Source organism: Euleptes europaea, chromosome 1 (genome assembly GCF_029931775.1).
Source record: "Euleptes europaea isolate rEulEur1 chromosome 1, rEulEur1.hap1, whole genome shotgun sequence".
NCBI classification, from domain to species: Eukaryota; Metazoa; Chordata; class Lepidosauria; order Squamata; family Sphaerodactylidae; genus Euleptes; species Euleptes europaea.
The window spans coordinates 58,798,231-58,821,885 of NC_079312.1; the positions used below are offsets into that span (position 1 = coordinate 58,798,231).

The 23,655-nt window shown below is 43.5% G+C and overlaps 1 protein-coding gene across 1 annotated transcript in view; it reads right to left on the bottom strand.

Moving 5' to 3' along the window:
- Positions 1-23,655, bottom strand: part of COL7A1 (collagen type VII alpha 1 chain) — a 102,021-nt gene that overhangs the window by 1,195 nt on the left and 77,171 nt on the right. The window contains exons 67-87 of the mRNA XM_056861735.1: positions 20,643-20,747; positions 20,044-20,079; positions 19,575-19,610; positions 18,142-18,189; positions 17,415-17,450; positions 16,295-16,426; positions 15,461-15,670; positions 14,386-14,421; positions 10,928-10,976; positions 10,094-10,161; positions 9,167-9,211; positions 7,072-7,134; positions 6,824-6,868; positions 5,414-5,449; positions 4,415-4,450; positions 3,741-3,785; positions 3,539-3,571; positions 3,193-3,255; positions 2,348-2,383; positions 1,899-1,979; positions 1,381-1,449 (exon numbers count right to left, since the gene is read on the bottom strand). Coding sequence (XP_056717713.1) covers positions 1,381-1,449; positions 1,899-1,979; positions 2,348-2,383; positions 3,193-3,255; positions 3,539-3,571; positions 3,741-3,785; positions 4,415-4,450; positions 5,414-5,449; positions 6,824-6,868; positions 7,072-7,134; positions 9,167-9,211; positions 10,094-10,161; positions 10,928-10,976; positions 14,386-14,421; positions 15,461-15,670; positions 16,295-16,426; positions 17,415-17,450; positions 18,142-18,189; positions 19,575-19,610; positions 20,044-20,079; positions 20,643-20,747 — 1,308 coding nt within the window. The remainder of the gene's footprint in view (positions 1-1,380; positions 1,450-1,898; positions 1,980-2,347; positions 2,384-3,192; positions 3,256-3,538; positions 3,572-3,740; positions 3,786-4,414; positions 4,451-5,413; positions 5,450-6,823; positions 6,869-7,071; positions 7,135-9,166; positions 9,212-10,093; positions 10,162-10,927; positions 10,977-14,385; positions 14,422-15,460; positions 15,671-16,294; positions 16,427-17,414; positions 17,451-18,141; positions 18,190-19,574; positions 19,611-20,043; positions 20,080-20,642; positions 20,748-23,655) is intronic.

The window sequence follows — 23,655 nt, forward strand, 5'->3', positions numbered from 1 at the left end:
AGAATGGGTGCAAGAAAGAGACATAAATATCAGGAAAACTGTGCTAGTATATTCTGAAGCTGTACTCAGACATCAAGAACAAAACAGAGTTTACGCATGACAAGATTGAGACAGGAAGTCGTTTGGGTTTTTTGCCCCTGCCTCTTGCCCCTTGCATTGAGACTGAAGACTTCCAGGACTGGAACAAATTGCAGTTTGACTTGAAGAATGAATCGAGTGAAACAACTGTGGCTTTTAGTCTAGCCTACACAGCCAGATTCTTAACCTTGATTTGTTCATGTTGTCTGAATGCAGCCTGAGAATCTGAGAGATCTTCCCATTGCTAACTGGAGTAATCAATTCCACTGGATATTATCACCATGCTAACAATGCAAGCAATGACTACACAATGATGAAAAACTTCCAGTCTTCAACCATATTGTGATGATGATCCCACTAGCAAGGCATGAATGTTAAGTGGGGAAGGATAAACAGAGTCTATAACCACTACTAATGACAGAGGAAAATTCACTGTCCCAAGAAAGCACAGGACAAAGGAATGGAAAAAGGATTGGCAGGACTGTATAGAAGGGTAGAAAAGTCATTGTAAGGACTGATGTTATTTTAGCCGTGTGGCCGCACCAGGGGGCAGAAGGACATCATAAGTGTCTTCCATGGACAGCAGAGACTCACCAGATGCAGTGATGCTCCTTAAGTGTCTCTTTATTGGAATCACCTGGCCGCTTTTGCCCTTTCAAAACCTCAGCGGGCTGAGCTGTCCCTCTGTCTTGGGGCAGTTCTACCAGGCCCTCCCAGGTCTAGTAAGCTTCTCTTGCCCCAGGCCCCATTCTCCTCCTTCCTTCCTTACACCCTCTCAAACTTTCCCAGCCAGCTTGCCTTCCTCACCTCCCCTGTCTCTTCTGACCTCTCCCTATTTATCTCTCAGGCTCCACTCATGCTGGCCAAGCCCAGCACTGCTCCTCTCTTCTCTGAGCCTTGTTCCTCTCTTATTCCTTGCCTTGCCCCACCCCAGATGGGTTGGCAAAGGGCTAGCCAGATGCCCTTGCTGTCCTCCATGCTCCCAGCTAATGCCCTGGGCTGCCCATGTTCCTGCCCATGTTCAGTTCAGCCACTGCCTGGTGGGAGGGAGACTCTCCTGCAGGTGGTGCACCCGCACTCCTGCTGGGCCCATCAGGCTGCTACTGCCTTCTTGAGAGGTATCCCGCCATGTCCAGGAGCAGCTGTTGCCTTTGGCCTAGTAGGTGGGGCCCTCAGGTTGACTCCACTGCTGCCTCTCTGCAACACCGTGAAATACAATGTTTGTATTTGTAGTTGGAAGATAAATGCTCAATAGCACAAAGGAAAGAAAAATGTTCAAATGTAAGAGAGGTTGTCACCCACCTCTCCTGGGAGACCTGCATCCCCAGGTTGTCCTTTAGGTCCAGCAGATCCCACAGGTCCTGGCATACCCTAGAAAGCAATTAATAGTGGCAGGCAGGCTTTAATAAGAATAGGAATGGTGGCTACTCTGCCCACTTGGTCAACAAGTTATTTGCAATAGTTGTTCCTTAAAAAGACTAAAAAGGAAAAAAAATTAAAAAAAAATTGGCCACAATCTTGGATTTAATTTAGTCCTGTTAGCATGCCTCTATCATAAAAGTTATCAGTTCTGTAGATGATACTGCACTGCTTTCCAACCTCTACGTTGAACAACATGTCATGCATCATAGTACGTAAGAGGCTTTAGTCTGTATATGATACAGAGATATATAAAAAACTAGGGACATGCAAAGTCATAGAATCAAAGTCTTTATAACTAGCCCTTGTGCACACGGGCCAGATTAAATTAGTAGCCTTGAGACTTGCTACACTTCCATTCGTGGGCAGACAATTTATGTAATTTATATTGTAAACCATACCATTTTCCCAGGCAGTCCAGGTTCCCCTTCTTTGCCTGGGACTCCATCTCTCCCTGGTACACCTGGCTTCCCTGGTTCACCCTAAAATGAAAAGGCCACTGGAATTAGAGTGTACATGCATCCGTACACATGAGACCACACTCCTGGCAACATCCTCTGTGAACAAATTCATACTTACTTGGTCAAAATGCACACATCTAGCTTCTTAGACTTGGCTGAGGAATATGGTACGTGGGTCAGAAAACTGACCACAATGAAGAGTAAAATTGCTTATCTGTCACTATTGTAAGTTGCAATTAATTGAAGAGACAAGTCATAAGAGCTTCAGGTACTGAATGTATCAGCATGGGTTCAATCCCAGCAGCTTCTGCTCACTGCAGAAGGATCTTCAGTTCCATATAAAATGGGGGATGGAGTTAGTTGAGAAACTGTACAAACCAAACTCTTACCGCTTGTCCTGGTAATCCTGGAGGCCCCTGAGGTCCCTACAAAGAAACAAACACAAACAGGAGTAAAAATAATAGTGAGGAAGGAACCATCAGCCTAACAGTTTCAGTTCTGGGCACTTCAATTTAAGAAGGATGTAGCAAGCTGGAATGTGCCAAGAGGAGGGCAACGAAGATGTGAGGGGTCTGGAGACCAAGTCCTATGAGGAAATTTGAAGGAGCTCGCTATGTTTAGCATGGAGAAGAGATGATTGAGAGGTGACATGATAACCATCTTCAAGTACTTGAAGGGCTGTCATATAGAGGATGGTATGGAGTTGTTTTCTGTTGCCCCAGAAAATTGGACCAGAACCAACGGGTTGAAATTAAGTCAAAAGAGTTATCAGCTAAACATTAGGAAGAACTCCCTAACAGTTAGAGCAGTTCTTCAGTGGAACAGGCTTCCTCAGGAGGTGGTGGTCTCTCCTTCTTTGGAGGTTTTTAAGCAGAGGCTAGATGGCCATCTGATGGTAATGCTGTTTCTGTGAACTTAGGCAGATCATGAGACGGAGGGCAGGAAGGGTTGTATCAGTGTTTGGCTCTTGTGGCCCTTTCTTACATGCCCAGGGTAATGCAGATCGCCACTTTGGGGACAGGAAGCAATTTCCCTCCAAGCCAGATTGGAGGGATTTTTTTGCCATCTTTTGGGCATGAAGTAGGGTGTGTGGGGGGGAGGTAGTTGTGAATTTTCTACATTGTTCAGGGGGGTGGACTAGATGACCCCGGGGGTCATTTCCAATGCTATAATTCTATGGTTCTACTTCAATATTTAATAGCTTCCAACCTAGATGACATCACTGGCTACCTACCACAGGGCCAAGTGGACCTGGTGGTCCTGGGAGTCCAGCATTCCCTTGGGGACCCGGCAGGCCCTGTAATAAAACAAACATAAATAAATCAAAGAGCAAGAGACAACTCTGATTTTGTTAGTCTTTAAGGTTCTACTGGACTCTTACTTTTTTCTACTCAAATTACAAGTAACATCCAGCTGCTATATGGTTACTGGGCTCTCCCAGAAATCTGTAGATGTCAGTTGCCAGAAAGGAAGGGCCATATGAAACGCAAGCATCAATGTATATTTTCAAAGCCTTCGTGGTGGTTGCTATGGACCAGAACATATATGTGGGATGGAGAATGAAGGATAGATATACTCACCCTGATGCTAGGACCAGGCCCTCCTACATCACCCTGCAAATGAGGAAAAAACCAAAGCTGTATAAAGCTGGATAATTCAACCTACAGAATTCAACCAATTTTGTCCTACTGCACTGTTCTTGATTTGACCAGGAATGAGATTCTGCAAGCTCTGTAAAAATTTGGCTTGTCTGTGGCCATCTTAACAGAGTGATATATTTACCTTTATTCCTGGTGGACCTTGAGTACCTGGAGGCCCAATAGGACCCTGAAGAAAAAGAGATATTCAAAATAGAGCACAAAAATTATTGTAGCATTAATTCACTGTGTACAGAACACATTGACTTGGTTTCTATCATGTCCTCAAACTTTTCTGTAAGTTTACGACATAGGCCATGGAGTCGCCGAGAAGTACATACATGCTTTTCAGCCTTAAAGATGTTAAATACCTGTGGAATTAGTTTATAATAACTTTCCTTCATATGGGCATGAATCACATTCCTATTGATATTGCCCCAAATCCATTCCCATTCCACTGAAAAACTGGATCTCCTTTATCTGTTTTACAATCTATTCTCATACTTCTGCCCAATGCTTTGTAGATTATTCAAAAGTATATTTGTCCTTCACATACATATGCTCTTCGCTATTACTAACTCAAATACAGTCTTATTTCCATTCAGCAGCTCTTTATTTCATATCTCCTGAAAATATAGCAACAATGGCGGGGGGGGGGGGGGTAGTAAACCATCCATATGAGAAGATCTGACCATTTTCTAACGAGTCCTTAACCCTAAGAAGCGTTTTTTAAAATGCAAAATAACTGGGTCACCAAACATTTTTAAAAAATTCTGAATTATAGATCATTGGGCAAGGGACAACACCAGTTTCACTTACAGGAGGGCCTGATGGTCCAGGGTCTCCTTGGTTACCCTGGAGGAATGAAGACACACAATTAGTGCAAGAGATGCAATCATTTTATTTGTCAGCATTCTTGAGGATGATCTTTTTTTGTATACAAGTACATTTATTAAAATATCACCACCCACTTGTATGACACTACATATTTGATACCCTAGATTTTTAGGGTGACCAGATCACTGAAGAATTAAACAGGAAATGGCCAAATGTTGGGCTAAACATTTTTGTCCATTAAAATTGAAGTAGAATAGCAAAGCCTTTACAAATAACAGGAATACAATCTCTGATAACAGTACAAAAGCATCATCCTTGGAATAACTAGTGGTAGATCTGCATATCATCTTCCCGACCTCTCTTATTATTCACGGTTGGCCAGTAGTACTTTTCATCATCAGTTTTTCTTCACCCATGTATATGACCACAGTCATGTGGAGAAAGCATGTAACTATAGTCATATACAACCCCACAGTAGCACATAATGTTATGTGTGTGAAATGGCACTCCACAGCAATTTGTACAAATCAAACCAGTACTTTTTAGCACTGCCATGATTGTGGAAATTTCTGTGGAGAGTACCCTGTACATTTTCTGTTCACAAAGCCCATTTTCTTCACTCTGGCACAATTAGCATGAATTACAAAAAGGGTGATAGTTAGAAGCACAGTCTACAATCACCTAATGAGTTCATGGCTGACAGTATGTACGTTTTTGCAAGGATGTCAGAATGCGTTACAATTAACTGTAAGCTTCATTCTTCTGATTCCCATTTTAAAAATGAAGAGAGAGATTAAGTGGATTATTTTCCTGTGAATACTAGCCTCTTACTTTAACCACCATGACCTCCTTCTTGTCTGCAAAGTTTACAACTCTGATTGTAAATGCAATGAGAACAAGCCACCTGCAGAGTATTATTAGCAAGAAGTGTATTGCTACATGCAGTAAAGCAGGCAAGTTACAGGGGGGAGGGGAACCTACCGGTCTGCCCAGAACTCCGGGAAAGCCTGGCAAGCCCTGAAAAGATCCAATTCAAAGATCCAAAGAGTTAGGAAGAACCAGAGCAACCCCTTAAGCAAGCCTTGCTCAATCTCTGCTTCCTTTACAACAGAATACCAAGGAAGAGTTGCTGATAGTGAAACAAACAAGCATAAAAAGATAAAAAAGAGAGCATGAGCAGAGAAAGACAACCATAACCAAGGGTTCAGGTCCACTAAAGAAAGTTACTTACAGCTGGGCCAGATGGCCCTCTAGAACCCTGTGGTCCCTGGATTGGAGGGAATGACACAAAAAATGGAGACATGTTAACCAGCAACACAAAGTATTGCAATAATGCAGGGAGGCTGGTTGTTGTCATCTGAAGTACTTTTGCTCCTCATTGTGCTTAGATCTGCCTGACAATAAATGAGCTCCACTGGACAAGTAGTTCTGAGCCCTCCAGATACCGTTTTCAGCCTGTTTAATTACAATAGGGTCACCCCACTGGAATAAGCCATATGGAAGAAAAGAGACCATAGCCTTAGAGAGTGTTTGGAGGTTTTCAGTAATCAAATCACTGTTCCAGCTGCTTGATTTAAACCAAAATTATAGAGCAGAGTGGAAAGGCCTGTTCCACTCAGAAGTGCTGGACAAAGTTACTAACCTACCACCAATAAATGGGGTGAACACTAGGCAGATTCTTCTTTTGAAGCCTCCTTCAAAATATGGCCTACTCTGACATTTGGTGACTGAAAAATGACAAGATAAATGGAAGCAAAAGGCACAGCAGACTCTTATCATGTACGTGTCCATTAGGCTGTCAAAATAACCAGGCTGATAAAGACAGGCATGGAAATAGATAGCTAAATCAACACAGAAATCTCATCAAAAAGACGCAAATCATTATTATGGGCATGGATGAAAAAGGACATAGCCACACCTAGAGGGATCTAGCCAGGTACCAATGGAAATTTATCGCAAACCTTCTTCCCCTACCATTTCTCACTGACACATGTTTCCCTCAAGCTGCCTGCCCCAGAAGGGGATGATCCTTTACTATCTTCACTCAGGGCTCAGCTTGCCTCAGGGATTTTACCCAACAAAGTGAGAAGCACATGGAACCCAGCCTGGCAGAAGCTACTGGTGTCTCCCTGTACAAGCAGAGTTGGAAGGTTAAACAAATATAGGGATATCTGCATAACAGTTGACAATTCTGGACTGAACCCTGTGTGCTGTTGAAATACTATTTTCTTCAGGAGTCCAGATCCACCAGTTAACTCCTCTCTGTGAAGTATCTCAGTCAGTCTGCTGCTCTTTGTACAAATCATTTTGCTTTGCTCTCCCCTTTCTCTTCTACTCCAAAGTCACTCATATCTCCTACTTCAATGTTGATGCGCCCTCCCTCTTCCTTACCGATTTCCCTTCGGGGCCAGGAAGGCCTCTTTCTCCTGGAAAGCCCTGAAGGGGAAAAAAGGGTTAATGAAAGAGTAAGAAAAATTCCATCAAGGCATCAACATCACTTTTGAAGTCACCAGTCTAATGCAGCATTAAACATGCGAGTGTTATTTATTTCTAAAAAGCACCAGCAGTTCTAACTTCAGGACTGTTTCCCCTTTGGCAGCTTGCACCAATTCCAACTGTGCTCCATGAGCAATACTTACAGGATTGCCATCTCTGCCTTTTTCACCAGCTTCACCTCTCTCTCCTTTCTGCCCTGCTTCACCCTGCGATTCAAAATATCACCTGCATATCACAAAAGCAAGAAAGCAGCACTATTGTGTCAAACCCCTACCCCAACAGCCTATCCTCATTCATCACATTGATCACTTATAGCATGCAGTTTAATGACAACCTTGTTTCCCCATGAGTTCATCTGCTGGTTCCTAAAGATGCTCACTTCAGCTCATCAAACAGCAGAGAGGTTTTCAATCTTTTGGAAGAGCCCTGACTAATTCCCTTGCCTCTGTTGAGTGTACATAAAGGCAAAAGTCAGTATGCCAAGTTTTATTGAAATTAATGACTGTATTTAACTGTGTGCTTATGTCCCAGTGATTTCACAATGCCATCACATTAGTGGAACTATCACAGCATTATTTTACTCCTCCTTAAAAGAAAAATCCCTTTCATGAAACAATTTCCACATTTTCCTAAAATCTCCTAGCATTTCCTCATCCAACTATAAAAAAGGTAGAGCAGACCCCCCCACTGTGAACATTTCCTGCTTTCCTCTCAGTCTTTATATTACATAAATATCAATGTAAGGAGGGTTTTAAACCCCAAATTTTGATCCCAGAGAGAAATCAACTGCTCAGATCCACACTGAGGAATGGAGTCAGCAAATGATTCAGAGTTCCTAAACTAAATATGACATGAGAGGAAAATAATTTCAAAATGGGAAAACATATCCATGGATATACAAATGTCAGGCTACCAAGTTGAGATCTGAGGGAAGATATGGTGGAACAATAATTTAATGAAGGAATCAAGGTTCCTTCTGAAATATGTTAGATGGTAGTGGTGAGGACGGCTTAGTCTGGATGGTTACTTCACCTTTACATAAATGGGGGAAAGGGTTTTGTTTAGTCATCTGGCAAATGTCTAGCCCATCTTTCTGCTCAAAAGAGCAGTCCAAGTAGCTATCAATAAATAAAAGCTTCCCATAAAATTATTTAAAACATCAGATGACTTATAAATCAATAAAATACCATTCAAAAACTAACAGGATTACAGCTTACAACCTCAATTACAATAAACAATTACTTTCAAAGTCCCTCCAACACAAACTTGTTTTCATGCTGTGCTGGAAGACCAACAAGGATGAGGCCAACTGCAATGGCTGGAGGAAGGACTTCAATAACACAAGTGCAGAAACTGAAAATGCTCTTGCACAGATTACTACCGGCCGTATAGCAGACAGCTCAGGTTCCTGTTACAAGACCTTATGGGCAAAACCTGGGCTGGTTCTTGTGGATGGAGGTAGTCTTTTGGACCAAAGCTTTCAAAGGCTTTAAAACTAGCATTCTTAATTAAGCCTGGAAATAAACTGGGAGTCACTGTAGTTGATGAAGCACTGGTTCCTCAAGGCAAATTCCTGTTAGCATTTTGGCTGCCACATTTTTCATTAGCTGAAGTTTCTGGGTAGTCTTCAAATGTAGTCCAACACAGAGTACTTTACAGAGGTCTAAACTGTAGCATCTCAACAAGGGGTGACACTAGAGGTCGTCTCAACAAGGGGTGACACTAGAGGTCGTCTCTCTGGCTTACCTCCCCTTGCTGCTGCCGCCACCACCACCCAGAAGCTGGAACAGAAAATATTCCTTCCTCCCCTGTTCACCAGGAGCCTTTAAACACATGCAGGAAGCCATGCATGTGTCACTGGGGTTTCTGAGCTGTAGCATCTTGCTCCAGCTCCTGGCTGAGGGGCTAGGGGTGAGGGTGAACTAGTGGCAGTGATAAAGGCTGCCACTCCCCAAAATCGACCACCTGAGGCTATTGCCTCACCTCGCCTCATTGTAGAGCCGGCCATGCTGGATGTTGCCAAAATATGCGTGACAGTGGCCTGGTGAACCCCTTTTTGGTTCTGGATTGCTGAGTTCTTCACGAAGCCAGTAAAATGGACAGAGAAACAGATTAAAAAGCAAGATAAAGTCAAACACTTGCAGAAAAGAAGAAATTCCCCTCTAGTAAGTGAAGGCACAGAATAGACACAGGGAAAGCTGGAGAGATGCAGGGGCAGGAGACTTACTACACTCAGACCTTATCGCCTCTAGAGCCTTTCTCGCCATCTTGTCCTGATTCTCCCTGCGCAAGAAGATAAGGAGAAAGGTTAAGTATGAACCTTAAAAGAAAGGTTAAAAGAGCTTCCTCTACTGACCACCAAAACATTGGCTTGGATCCTATGGACAAGGACTGTGTACACTAGACAGCTTACACTCTACAGTGTCCTTCATCTTCCACTAGCATTTCCATTTGCTAAAGATCAGTGGTTTTCAAAGAGCTCTTAAGCAAACTGAAGAGCTAGCAAACAAGGAAACATGCTCCATGGCTGAGGCTGTCTAGCACATATAGAACTCATCCATGGGATCCAAGCCTTACGTTCCCATCACCCATAATAGCCAAGGGGCAATTAATACCACCCCATCAATGCCTTTGCATTTAAATGAATGATTAGAAGTCAACCAAGAATCATTTAAGAGGTTGTAGCCCTACTAAATACTAAACACTAGGAAAGAAGGGAGAATTTACAATACAGACATCTCAGATTCTGTTATGATTCTGCATGGTTTCCTTGTTCGGGTAATAGGAACATTAAATACCTATTCCTCTAAATATCAATGACTAAAGACAGGACTTATTTCACTCAGGACTGAAATCACTAAAACTATTAGATGGGACTCTAGAGTGGTACATCAATTGGATAAATTATAAGGAAGTGTCATAACTTCATAATGATTCACAGTGGAATTTAGTTAGGGTGTCATGCACAAAGCAACACTAAATGTTAACCGCAAGGGGCACTGTCTCAGAATGAATAGCTCTATCCCCACTTATGACACCTAAGGGTTTTACAAAATGTCTTCTGGTTAATCAGCACCCTTTCTCCTGCAACATCCAAGGCCACCCCATAAAATATGACAGAAACGTGGGAAGGCACAAGAAAAAATGAGGCAGCTGTCCACTAACCTTGGTTCCCTTAGGTCCGGCAGGTCCTCGTTCCCCTGGAAACCCTGAGACAATCCCGTCCATCGTGTCTACCTGAAAATACATACATGCATGAGACAACCAGGGTAGGGGATCTCTCTTTCTCCCTATTTTACACACACCTCGCAAATCTATGCATCCTCTCTGGTATTCCTAATAACATAATTAAAAATCAAATAGTATATTAGCAGGAGAATAATGTGTTTAGCTAATAACCAGAATTAAAAGAACTGCATGGATGGAAAAGGCATGAGGACCATCTGGTTGCATCCCCTGGGCATTCAAGTATTCCACAATGCTTCATCCAAGATATCCCAAGCTTCTGCCACATGTAGAGAACATTTGTTTGGATGTTCTGAAACCTAGAAAGAATGTGAGGTCCTAAGAACTAGTGGAGATGTAGAAACTGCCAGACCTAATCAGACTACCCTGTGACATATCCTCTGCAATTTAGGACCCATCCCACACATACATACAAATGATTGACATGTGCCCTGAAACAAGAGTGATTGCATTCAGCATCTGTTTCAGATTTCATCTATAACCAGGATAGCCTTGTGCTTGCTGAATCTGGTCATTTTTCTAAATTTCTGCTCCCAGGCACCTATAATCATAGGAAAAAATCCACAAGGGATAAAATGCTGGGTAGCATACATACCCCCCTCACCCCTCCCAGGGTTTTCAAAGCCCAAGCATTTTCTTATTAAATTGAAGCAGCTCAAGATATAGCTCAGCTCCAATGACACGGTATCTGATTGTGGGCCCAGCACCCAGAGAAGATTAATCAAAGGAGATGGCCAGGAATGAACCCCTCACTCACCTTGGGTCCTGGGGGGCCTGGAGGGCCTTGTAAGCCATCTCTACCCTGGGGGCAAGAAATACAGCATAAGATCAAGAACATGGATGATCTGCTAAAGAGGCAATGCAATTCCATTCACCCTCAATGAAATAAGACCACAGACCATGAACAATCACTCCATAAGGCAAGGGAGGAGTGGGGAAGCCTGGCTCATAGGGAGTCTGCAGGAGTAACTATACTTCAAACACAGCCTGATTATGTATTTTTTAACAAGTGTAGCCTTAGAACAGAGTGATTTAGAGTGGAAAGGTAAGAAGCAGAAATAGATGGAAAGGGGATTCTTAACCTTTTCCATGCCTGCTTGTTTTTCCATTCCAAGTCACCACCACCACCCTGCCCAGCTGCTGCCCCTAGGAAGATTTCAAGCTCATTTTTTACATACCAATCTTGATATTCTAATTCTAAGGCAGGGGAAAGCCATGGGGTGTTATTTGGAAAACACAAACAGTAGGTATGGAAAAGGCTCAGTGTCCATCCCCCCCGCCCGCACACACACACTTTATGATCTAAACTCCCTAATCTGGAAGCTGCTTTTCATGTCAAGCAGTGATGTCAGAGTTCTGTAACATGCATTTGTGTGTAATGTGCAGTTGGCCCCTACAGATACTATAACTAATGCTGCAGTTCTTTTACTAACAACAGCACTTGAGCAATGAATAGCTCCATAATGAAGAAACTCAATTGACTTGATGCTGGAAGAACAAGCACCTGTAATTGTTAAATGTACAAAGGCCTCTCTTTGTGAGGAAATAAGCTAGCCAACACAGTAAAAAGGGAAACATTGTAGTCATATTCCAAGATGCTTCCTCCACACTGACATGAGTACTAGTCTCCAGGAAGCTGTCCTACAAATTCCTATGTCTTAGGAGTATGGATCATGGGAACATATATGACCATAAATGGAGAGTAACTTATCAGACTAAGCTTGTGCAAGTATTCTAGTATAATCTATACCAAATTATATGTGTCACTGGAATTCCATGACTGAAACTCAAGACATAGGGTTGGATCCAGGTGTAATTTCCACTAATTCCCCATTCCTGCTGCAACCCCCCAATTCTCCCCTTCTGCCATTCCCGAGGGTTCCCTGTCTCCCAGAAGCAGCATTTTGGGGAGATCAGTGGGCTGCAATGGGGAGTGGGGAGGGAATTCCTGTTCCCCTGATGAAACCACCTTCTGTTAGCAGAAAATCTAGTCTGGATCCAACCCATATAATGTGGCCCTGAAAATTTCCCATCAAGGAATATGGATTGGAGCCACAACACTATGCAAAGGGGGTATTAAACCCCTCAGTGCCATTTCTCCAATCAATAATGGTTCCCTGGACTGCTTTGAGCTCTGGTGTGTTACTAGGTGGGCAGCCTGACCTCCCGCCCTGGTCATGGCAACCACACCAGAGACTCATTATACTGCCTAAGCGGCAATGCCCGTCGCTTTGGCAAGCGTTCCTTTGCTTCGTGCAAGCCAGACTGTCCAGGCAAGAGACCGGGTCGCCCCTAAACAAGCCAGAGGGAAGCCATGATCCTGATTGTCTCCTGATCCAAAGAGAAGCCATGGAGCCGAGGCGAGAGCACCACGTAGCCTTCTCCTGCATTCCCCCCCTCCCAACAGTTCAATCAGCAAAACATCCGTTGCAATCTACATTAGCAGCTGGAGACGATTCCCACAGCTGCCACATCCTGGAAAGCCGAAATTCGCACCTTCATGAGACATCGCCATAAATCTCCAAGAGATAAGAATCAGATTCCAGCCAGTCCCGCGGATGTACAAATCACTGGTGTCAGGATAGCATATAATATTGCCACATCACAAGAAGTCTTTGATCCCCATGGTTTTGAGAAGGAGCCATCTGGGGTAATCTCTACCCCCCCCCCCCCGGAAGCCCCTCACCACCCCGCCCCCAGCGTAAGGTATAATTGAATCCCCCAAAAGTCGTTAGCTCTCTCTCTTCCTCTCTCTCTGATACTGACTGTCACTCGGCCAGAGTGAGCAGCCATGCTGGAACATACAGGGGACTCCCCCGCCCCCCTTTTTATTCCTCTCTGCCATGGAACTCGAACATCTTCTGGATTTGGTAATGTATTACCCCACCAACGACCTTAGAACCGTCTGTATATACCACCTTTTCTTTCTTAGGAATTTCTGTATGTATGTATGCATCATTGAACGTTTGCTTACATAAAATCTCTTAATCCGGAAGCCATTTGCCTCTGTCTTTATTCAGGGGTTACTGAAAACAACTGTGGTATACATTGGGTGTGATTCCGCTATATAAATAAATACTCTGTGATTTCCAACTGCTGCTATAATTCCCCAAGTTGAGAGCAGTTTGGGTAACAGGTGCAAAAAGAAAAAAGAAAAAGAAGTGTTAGGGTTACTTGCCAGCCCCAGGCTACCTGGCTCACCCTTGTGAGTTGTGCAGGACTGGAGTGAACGCACACAAAGCAAGGCACTGCTGTGCAGCCAGGAACAAAATGGAAGTTTTCCAGCACCTATTTTGGGATAGCTCTGGAAGCCAACTGGGCAAGTCCAAGCATATCTGATTTGCCTCCCCCAGGCCCAATGCTAGGTCCGCACCTGATGACAATGGAAAGATCCTGTGTCGTTTAACATTTGTTAAAGGTTTTCTCCTTGCAGCCGATAAGCCCAGAATCTCCCTTATCATATTCAAAGACCCATATTCAAATTGCAGAGTACACATGAACACATGAAGCTGCCATACTGAATCAGACCCTTACGTCCACCCCCTCATACCTTTTTATTTCCTAGTTCTTGAGTGTATCAGCTCTTGTGTCTGTTTTGCTGTGTGTGTCTGTTTTGCTGTGTGTGTGTGTTTAAAAGTTATGTTCACAATAAAAACCAATTAATTAAAACAAATCTCCTCTTTAATAAGAGTTTTCCACAGGGATTTGATCTCTGTATACAAAGGGAAAATATTCCAGTAACCCCTGCCTCTTGCAAAATATAGACTTTCCAGCTAATTTCCCACCAAAAGGGGAGACTATCTCATTCAGGCAACAGAAAGGCACAATATGAATATCTGTCTTTTTTCCTTCCTGAGTCCTAAAGCAGCCTGCAAAAACAGCATGCCCATGTGGAGAGAATTAACTATCCCCATTTACCCAGCATTACAGCCCCAAGCAACAGTCCCGTTCTTGGTAGCTGCTAGCGCCAAATTAGGTGTTTAGAGTTTCAACCATGGAACTCAAGAGTTACATAACAGCCATCCTAACAGGATGCCTACATCATCAGTGTCTGCAAGTAATAACATCTGCATGTGTGAACACAACCACACCCAGAGAGGGAATTTCAGATGCTTTGATGCAGCGAGATCTATAACTCAGCATACTAGAAAAATGTAACACTGACACTGTAATCCAAGTAAATCATTAAGTGCGTGGGTAGTAACACCTACCTGATCTCCTCGATCACCTTTCTCACCTCGATCACCCTTGAATTAAAAAAAAGGTTAGAAATGACTGTTGCCTTCTCTCAAGGCCTATTAAAACTAATGAACAAAAATCTCCGGTGGCAATTATGGAAGATATTAACACTAGGAAACACGCTGGTCTATATTCTTTAAGGAAACTTAAAGGAAAGCACTTTCAATTTATGAATGAGGAACAGCCATTATGGCAGGGTTTAAGCTCCTAATACATTACATTATGTAAATAGTATTACCTTCTATTGCATATCATTATGGTCAAATTACACATACAGGAGTGTATCCACTTTCCTCTCCTATTACAGCTCATAGAGTGCACACACACACCGACTTTTGCTTCTGGGTGTCAGTGAACTCTCAGGAACAGCAAAGGGTGAAAAGTGGAGGTCTGCAGTGGCAGGAGGAATAAATGAAAACCGCCACCCACGCTTCCTTTAAAAGAAATGCTGTTCCTTTAAGGGAAGTGCAGTACTATCATTGCTAAGAAAACATAGGTTAAGGAATAACTCTCCTTTGAAATTGCTAATGAAAGGATTGACAGGCAATTTGTGTAAACATTTGTTAAATCTAAGGGACATAATTAGTAATCAGATCCATCCTTTCCAAATGCTCAAGGACTGACTGATGATTTGTTCAAAAACTTTTCCTGGTATAGAAGTCAAGCTGCTGGGTCGCTAGTTACCCAGATCCTCCTTTTTCCCCTTCTTGAAGATGGGGACAACATTTGCCCGCCTCCAGTCTTTTGGCACCTCACCTATTCTCCAAAAATTCTCAAAAATAATGGTAAGAGGCTCAGAAATTACATCTGCAAGTTCTTTAAGTACCCTTGGATGCAATTCATCTAGCCCTGAGGACTTCGTTTCATTTAAAGAAACTAGGTGTTTGTGTACTACCCGAATGCCAATCCTAGGCTGCAACTCCCTTCCCTCATCATGTGATGAGGGAAGGGAGTTGAAGCTTTATAACTTCCTGCCCACATCTGGTGCATTATCAATTAAGAGGCTATTTTACATTTTCTATCTTTGACTTGTTATCCTTGACTCACCTTCTCTCCAGGCCTTCCAGCTTCTCCAAGTTCTCCAGCCCGACCTGGTACTCCTGGAATTCCAGGTTTCCCAGGTTCTCCTGATTGGCCTGGTGGCCCTTCTGGTCCCCGCTCTCCAATGGCTCGTCCTATTGGACCTTGTGGGCCAGGTGGACCTGGGCTTCCTGTATCTCCCTTGGGCCCTCTCTCTCCAGGGAATCCAATGACACCCTGCAAGAAACACAAGTTTGAGCAGCCTCAGATCAGGTTTCTCTGCAAAGGACATTCAGAGATGCATATATCCAATGTGTCTGTGCCAATAATGCTGCTCACTACTGAGTCTAATAATAGGAACAGAATCTGGTTCCTTCCTCTGCGAGGTTGTCAACCAGGCAAATGACAACAATTCATTTGTTACTGTTAATCAGAGACGTCCCAAAAGACAGAGGTTCAATTTTGGGTTATCATACTTATTATTATATTGTACTCTTCTGTTTCACATTCTATTCCATAAAGGCCTAAAAGCTTCTTATGAATTCAACATTTCCTCATGGAATTGAAATGTTCCAGTTGCAATATCAGTGAATTAGTTTCCTGGGAATCAGTGCAGTGAACTTTTGCAAAAACAATAAAACAACAACAAAGTAGTTCAACTAATGCCAATGTTAATTAGAATCCATTTTAGTTCTACTTCAGATGCAGACCCACTGACATTGAATGTAAGGAAGACCTTGCATACACTGGTTTTACAGGATTGCTTGCATACAGTTTGAGTGAAGAGCCTTATGCAAGCTAGGCCAGCAGAAAGGTCTTAGGACTATAAGTAATTCTTGTACAAGAACAACTCTACCTCACCTCTTTGCCTGGGGGACCCCTTTCTCCTGAATCCCCTCTGTCACCCTTCGGGCCCCTTCGGCGGTCAGGGACAGGCAAGAATTGATCAGCACTGCCATCATAGGCACCGGTGATCTCCCGCAGTAAGGAAATCTGTGGGAAAGAGAGTTCGTTTGTAGAAGCAATGGGAAGAAGCATATGTCTACTCTCAATCTAGAATGCATGTTGACACAAGTACAAAAAGCCATCTACACCCTTTTAGGCCTCCAGAAAAGGAGCAAGCCTTTTTCCCTGAATGCCACATAAACAGTGTCTACCCGTGAAGATGGTGGTGAGCTAGCAAAGAAATGAGGGGAGAGAAAAGTGAGGGTTGTACTGGCTAGAGTTGGTGCTACCTGAGGTGGGTAGCAACACCTATTATGTCCACTTCACAATCTGCAATACTGAGAAGCATCATTGATGGGCTACATGGCACAGTACTAACCATTACAGTGGGGTTAATGGAACTTACTGGGGACAGAGCCCGAAGGAGCTCTGATTGATGACATCACCACTCCAGATCCAAACAAAGTCTGAGCTGTGCTCTGGTATGGTTTCGCTCAAGTACAACCTTGCTTTTGGGGAGCAGCAAGAATACTGTTGCACTGAGCAAAATGGTCTGGCATGGCACCATCTAGAGAGTGACAAAAAACTATCTAGGCCTTATTTAAGTGCATTCCCATGCTGTCATTCATGCCTATAGACAATAAACAGTGATGGAGTTACTAATATGCATACTCACATACCCTGTTTGTTTATTCATTATTTATTTTATTTAGAACCCATCTTTTTTTTTTACTTTCAAAGTAAACAGTGCTGTCCCTCACAGTTTATTTCATTTCTTTGTTTCCTGACCTAGACTTGAGTGGGTTTATACTCAGGTTCAGAATTTATCTCCTGGAATCCTAATTCCTGCTGGGAACGTCAATATTCTGTCATTCCCACACCTCCTGTGTTCTCCATAGCAATTTATCCTGGCCTTCAGTGACTCAAATGAAGATTCCAGTTTTCACTTTCACCAGCCACAGAGTGGACCATGACAGATGTACACTGAAAAATATAGCCCTTATGTAAGCAAGCCAACACAGCTGCTAATTTATACCTTAATACCGTAGGCATCTAGGGCACGTTCAACATTCTAGACAAAGAGAGGAAAGAAACCATCACCAACAAGTAAAAAAAGTTTATTAGAAATAAACACCAAACATAAAAGGTTTTCTCTGTGCCTTCCAGAAAAATGCTGCCCATCCTTCCTACTTGCCATATTTGTTAATGAGCCCCCTGAAATATTCCAGTGGAGTACAACTGGGGCACCAAGAAGTTAGAGCCACATCAACTTCTTTGTGGTGAGTGGGGTTAACCCAGCAAGGTCATCCACATGTCGGCTGGGTCTTCTTCCCTTGTGCTAGCCGAATCCACACCAAATGGACTTCTGTGATACCTACATATAAGGAGCTCACTGAGAAATGGAACTCCCAAGTAAATTCACAGGCAGGAGGCTGCACTGGCAGGTGGTGTTGCAGCAGGTGGGCTTCAGGTTCCCATATGCCATCTACCTACTACAGGTTTAACCTTTACAGTGCTACCCACTAAGGACTTCTACACTAGTTCTTCAAGTGGCAGAGAGCACATATACTGCAGAAAGATACCAGTAGAGTAAATAGTTCCAAATGACACAAGCAGGCAAGTTACACTGTACATTTCAGGAGAAGACAATTGCTGCTCTGCCTAGTATCTATAACCAGGGTAATATGGGAGGGAAAAATCTTGTCACATGCTTTTCTTTGTCAGGGCTTCAAGATTTAAAAAAAACTGCCCTGGTAACTCACTTGCATTGTTCCAGGTTCACCTCGTGGTCCAGGATCTCCAGGTCTCCCCTAGTCAAAGCGAGGGGAGAAAAACACCAAAATTAATGTGTTTCTATAGCTCACTCACAAAGCACTGGTAATGTAGCTTGGTTGTGTGATGCATAATACCTTGGAGGAAGTGATCACTAGCAAACTGATGAAAAGGCTGCAGAAGGACTTCAGATAATTTTCTATCTGAAGGTAATTTGCATCAGCTTATCTTACAAGGCAATACTGGGTTTCACTGCATATGCAGGACACCATCTCCAGTGTAAAAAAATCACTCACAGGGCCAAGCTAATGGATTTTCTCAATGGCAGATGCAGAACTGTCCAGCGCCAGTCTGAAAAAGTTTTGATGGACTCATATTTCTGCATCCAGATTTCAATAATTTCTAAATTAGATTCCAGAAAACACTCCAGAGTATCTATGTTGAAATAGTCCAAAATGACCTTTAGGCTATGCATGCCAACATTTATTTATTTACTTAGAACATTTACAGGCATCTCTCCAGCTCAAGGTGGCTCACCTTGTGAAGTAAAAACAATACAATTAAACAACAGAAGAATTATTAATAATAGACAAGCCATAAAAAATCCAGAAGCATAGAAACAACAGCAAGCATCCTAAAATGATATCCACAAACAGCTCACAGACTAGAAGCAGACCATATAAACAGCTTTAAAAGATGGGAATTTTCAGTTAAAAAGAAATACTTTGTACTGGCTACTCAAAGGTCATAAATGGAGGGGCCAGGTGAACCTTGAGGGAAAGGGCATTCCAGAGGGGCTACCACTGATAAAACCGTCTTTGGTCCCCACTCTACCTCTGCAGACAAGAGTACAGAGAGCAAAGCTTAGAAAGATAATTCTCCTCCATTTTGTCTATTTCCCCCACTTTCCACACCTTTCCCTTCACTGAATACCATCCTCAGTTCAAGTGTGAGGTGGGCATTGTGCTGATTATCTATTCTTTCCAGCAATCAGGAACTTCCATGCACATTTTGTGGTTTATGCAAGAGTTACACAAAGCATTCTACTTGTAGAATGTGCTGTCCTCATGGGGACATGTGAGTAGCTGAACCAACAGGAACTTTGGAGATTTTAGTCCAATACAGCTAGGGACATAGACATGTTAGATTTGAATCTTCCTTTCCGTCTTGGCCAGTATTCTTTTCCTAAAATGAAAAGAATAGAGGAGGAGCTCTTAAATCTCCCTGCTGCTGTATAACAGGCAGAACTGGAAGTGGATGAGGTGTTCTTCGACCAGAAGGGATGACAGCCCCATCTAATGTAAAGATCTTTGTGTATGGATTCAATGGGAGCAATAACCCACACCAGAATATCCTCCTTCACCTGTGAAAAGCAGGTACATTCTGCACTGTCCAATGCCTTGTGGTACTGATAGGTACTCACCTGCTCTCCTTTGGATCCGGTCTCTCCTCTGTCACCCTTTAACAAAATGAGCATGAGAAGTCAGGGTTTTGGTACTGCTCAGGAAAATTTACCTCTCCCTTCAGATGGAAAGTGCTTTGAGTCCCAAGTACAGGGAACAATGCAACCTGCACTGTTCAGATGGAAAGTGCTTTGAGTCCCAAGTACAGGGAACAATGCAACCTGCACTGTCGCTCAGTGGTGGTATTCTGAGATGTGTAAATCACAGCATGCTTCCTCCACTTCTCTAATGGAAGTGGTCCCAGAAGGTTACTATTCCATTCTGTATCAAAACAGTGAAGCCCAGAGCTGAATCTTCCATCTCCCAGATATCTGGCAAACAATTATACCTTGCTTTCAGGGATAGGTCAGGGATAGGAATAGGTCAGGCCCTAACTGACTTGTTTATTGAACAAAATCAGGCACAGAATGGGTGAAGGGCTTTGCCTACCTTTTGTCCTGAGGTTCCAGGGAGACCCGGCATGCCCTATAAACAGCAATACAGAGATGTGTCCAAAACAGAGGCACTAAATAAGTTAGTAAATATGGGTTCTGCTCGAACTAACAGAATAAGAAGACAGGTCCATCAATGGCTACAAGCCATAGTGAGTAAAGGGATATCCATATATAGAGTCAGCAAAGCTCTGAATATCAGTATGAGGAGGCAGCAACAGAGGAAGGCCTTGGCCATTTGTTGGCCCTCTGGGGCAACTGGTTGGCCATTGCATAAAACAAGTTTGTTGGAGTAGATGGACCACTGGCCTGATCCAGTAGGGCTCATGTTATGTTCATAGGAATTTTTCATATGTGCTTCATGCAAGATGTAATTCTCCTCTAACCCCAGAGATAGTGTATAGAACTCAGGGCTTTTTGAAAAGGCAAAAGCAACCACAGGATCAATTCCCAGTTCTGATTTCAGCTTCTTAGTACACCCTTCTGCTATTCTTTGGCCCTTACTGAGACTCAGTTTTCATATTCAGTAGCACTACCCCTGCTGTCAGCTCAGCTTTCTACAAGAAGCCAAAATATGTTGTGCAGAAGGCTACCCACCTGGCCTGGTGGACCCACTTGGCCAGGCACACCAGGCACACCTGTTGCCCCTGGGGGCCCTGAGGGACCACTGCTCCCTCGTTCTCCTTTAATACCTTCCCGACCCTGCAAACAGAGAACAAAGGCAGTTTAGTTATTAGATATAAGGAACAGTCTCATTTACTACAAAATTTGTCTTGCATTTCCTCATGGCTTAAAAATCATGATTAAAAGAATCACAACTTAAAACCAACAAAATGAACTCCCAAAAGATACCTGCAAGTTATACTCTATTAAAAGCCCTGACAACTAAAATGGCCTTGAAACACTTCCTAAAAAAGATTATGGAGACTGTGCACCCCTTACCTCCTCAAGGAGTCTGTTCTATGAAATAAGCATTGCAATGGAGAAGGCACAGGATCTGGCTAGTGTAAAGCAGACTATCTTAAGTGAGGAACAGCCAGTACGTGGCAGCCTGACAATAGCAGCTGGTGCGTGGGGATATATGGGAGGAGACTGTCCTTGAGAAATGTGGGACCTAGGCCATGAAGAATAGGAGCCCCGTGGTGCAGAGTGGTAAACTGCAGTACTGCAGTCAAAGCTCTGGCATGACCTGAGTTCGATCCTGATGGCAGTCTTTTGCAGGTAGCCGGTTCAAGGCTGGCTCAGCCTTCCATCCATCCGAGGTTGGTAAAATGAGTACCCAGCTTGCTAGGGGTAAAGTGTAGATGACTGGGGAAGGCAATGGCAAACCACCCCATAGACAAGGGTAGACCAATATAGACTGCACTATATTAGTCCAACCACAAGGTTACAAAAGCATGAATCAGCATAGCCAGACTAGGCACACAAACTAGGCTAAATGCGAGACTCTATCTCTTCCTTTTGGATCAGGAAGAAAGGAATCATCCAAAGGGAAGGAATGGGCTCTCAAAAGGGAGATTATAAATTCTCTGGACACACCATTCTCTTCTCTTCTGCTTGCTTCTTACTAGGAGCATCTTCAACTTGCCAAGTCATAAAAGGCTAGCTTTTTACAATGGGACTCCATCTTGACCACATGTCAAGGGACAAAGGGGAAAAACCCCTAAACTGGAGAACAGAGGTAATGGAGGACTTTTAAATTAGCATACCCTAGCAACAACATTGTTAGGTTGTCTAGAGTTTAGGACTAGAAGAGTGTGCGTTTTCATCTTTTCCTTATAAGCTTGATCAGGTTGATGTGTGTACAGATGTGTTTTTTTAAAGTGTAAGGTGTTTATTCCACTCTAAGGTTTCTGATTACAGGTGCAAAGCACTGATTTCAATCACAGGGGCTGTCATTCCACTCTTGGACCTGTCATTCCAGTTCCAGAACACTTCTACACTTAGGAGCTGTTATACCACTCTGGAACCAATCATTCCAGTCCTAGAACCCTACTGCTGCTCCCAGGGGGCATCATTCCACTATGGGAATGAGACTGTTCAGTCTGTGCTGGTAAAGACACAGAAGAATTCAGGTACCTCTGCCTATACCTTTGATAATAAAGAGCTGAGATGGCTTTGCATAAAAAGACTGAGATTTTTGAACACAATGAACTTCTAGGATCATCAAAATCTGAGATTACATTCTAAGGTAATTTTAAATTGCAGATCTAGGATGAAATCTTGAGGAAATTGATTTTTTAAATAAAATTCAAAAGCTAGCTGTGATTTTTAGTCAATAAATAGGGCATTTTTCCTGTTGCTTCTGTTTACCGTATATACCCGTGTATAAGCCGACCCGCCTATAAGCCGAGGTGCCTAATTTCTCCCCAAAAATGGGGGAAAATTAGGCACCCGCGTATAAGCCGAGGGTCGGCTTATAACCCCTCCCCCCCCCCGCAGGCTTACCTGACAGGGCTCCCGGCAGCAAGCGGCGCGGGCCCGGCGGCGGTGGCGGCGTGGCCCGGCGGGGGCCGGGGCAGCCTTCCTGCAGCTGCAGGAGGCCGCCCCAGGCCGCTCCCGGCGGCAAGAAGCGGCGCGGGCCCAGTGGCGGCGGCAAGTTCCCCCTCCCCCCTCCCTCCCCCCTCTACCGTATTGACCCGCGTATAAGCCGAGTTCGGCTTTTTCAGCCCTTTTTTGGGGCTGACAAACTCGGCTTATACGCGAGTATATACGGTAATTCCTTTTAATGAACTAGCATGGTCCATGAGATCAATTGTTTACATTCTAAGTGTGAACAAAACACCATGCAATCACATTCTTCTCCATGTCATAACAAAACACTGTCCAGTAACTACCAGCCTTTGCACTGCATGGGCTATATTGGGATTGAAAAGTGATTAGTGAGAACTACTTGATGATAGTGTTAGACATGGACCATTAAAGCTAGGTTTTAAAAATGTCATTGCTCAGCCTTAATCTAGGCTCACTGGGTAATCTTGACTGAATCACTGTAGCTTCTTCTAACCTACCTCTCAGGGTTCTTTTCAAATATTTGTTTATTTACTTCATTTGTACCCTGTCTTTCTTCCCAACAGGGACTCAAAGTAAGAAAGGGGCCCCAGCTATAGTCTCTCACCCAGGGTATACAAAAACCTGGAAGCAGCCCTGGCCCTGCACCCGTACACCTCTGTGTGTGAATCAGTCATGCTTTCCAAGCAGCAATGAAAGGGAGGGGCTTTGTGATAGATCATCCCTGCATTAGCTAAGAAAAGTGAAATGAGAGACACTGCAAATAGGTTGAGCATTTGAATGGAAAAAGGAAAGAGTGCAAGAAATAGGTTGAGCGTTTGAGTGGAAAAAGGAAAGAGTGCAAGAAATACCAATCCTTCTAGCACTAATCTTCAAGACTAGTTGTCCAGAGAAAAGCTGGACAAACCCTCCAGGATAAATTGGAGAAGGCATTGCACAGCTGTGTGCAGACCCTCCAAAGCCCTGGAACCCAAAGGAATGGGGTTTGTGAGCCCGTTTCCTCACAGTCCACCTAGCATAATAATTATCTTTTTCTCAGCTAGTACAACCACTGTGATTTAGAGAGCTGTTTGTAATGTAGTTGGCCAAGTGGCATGGG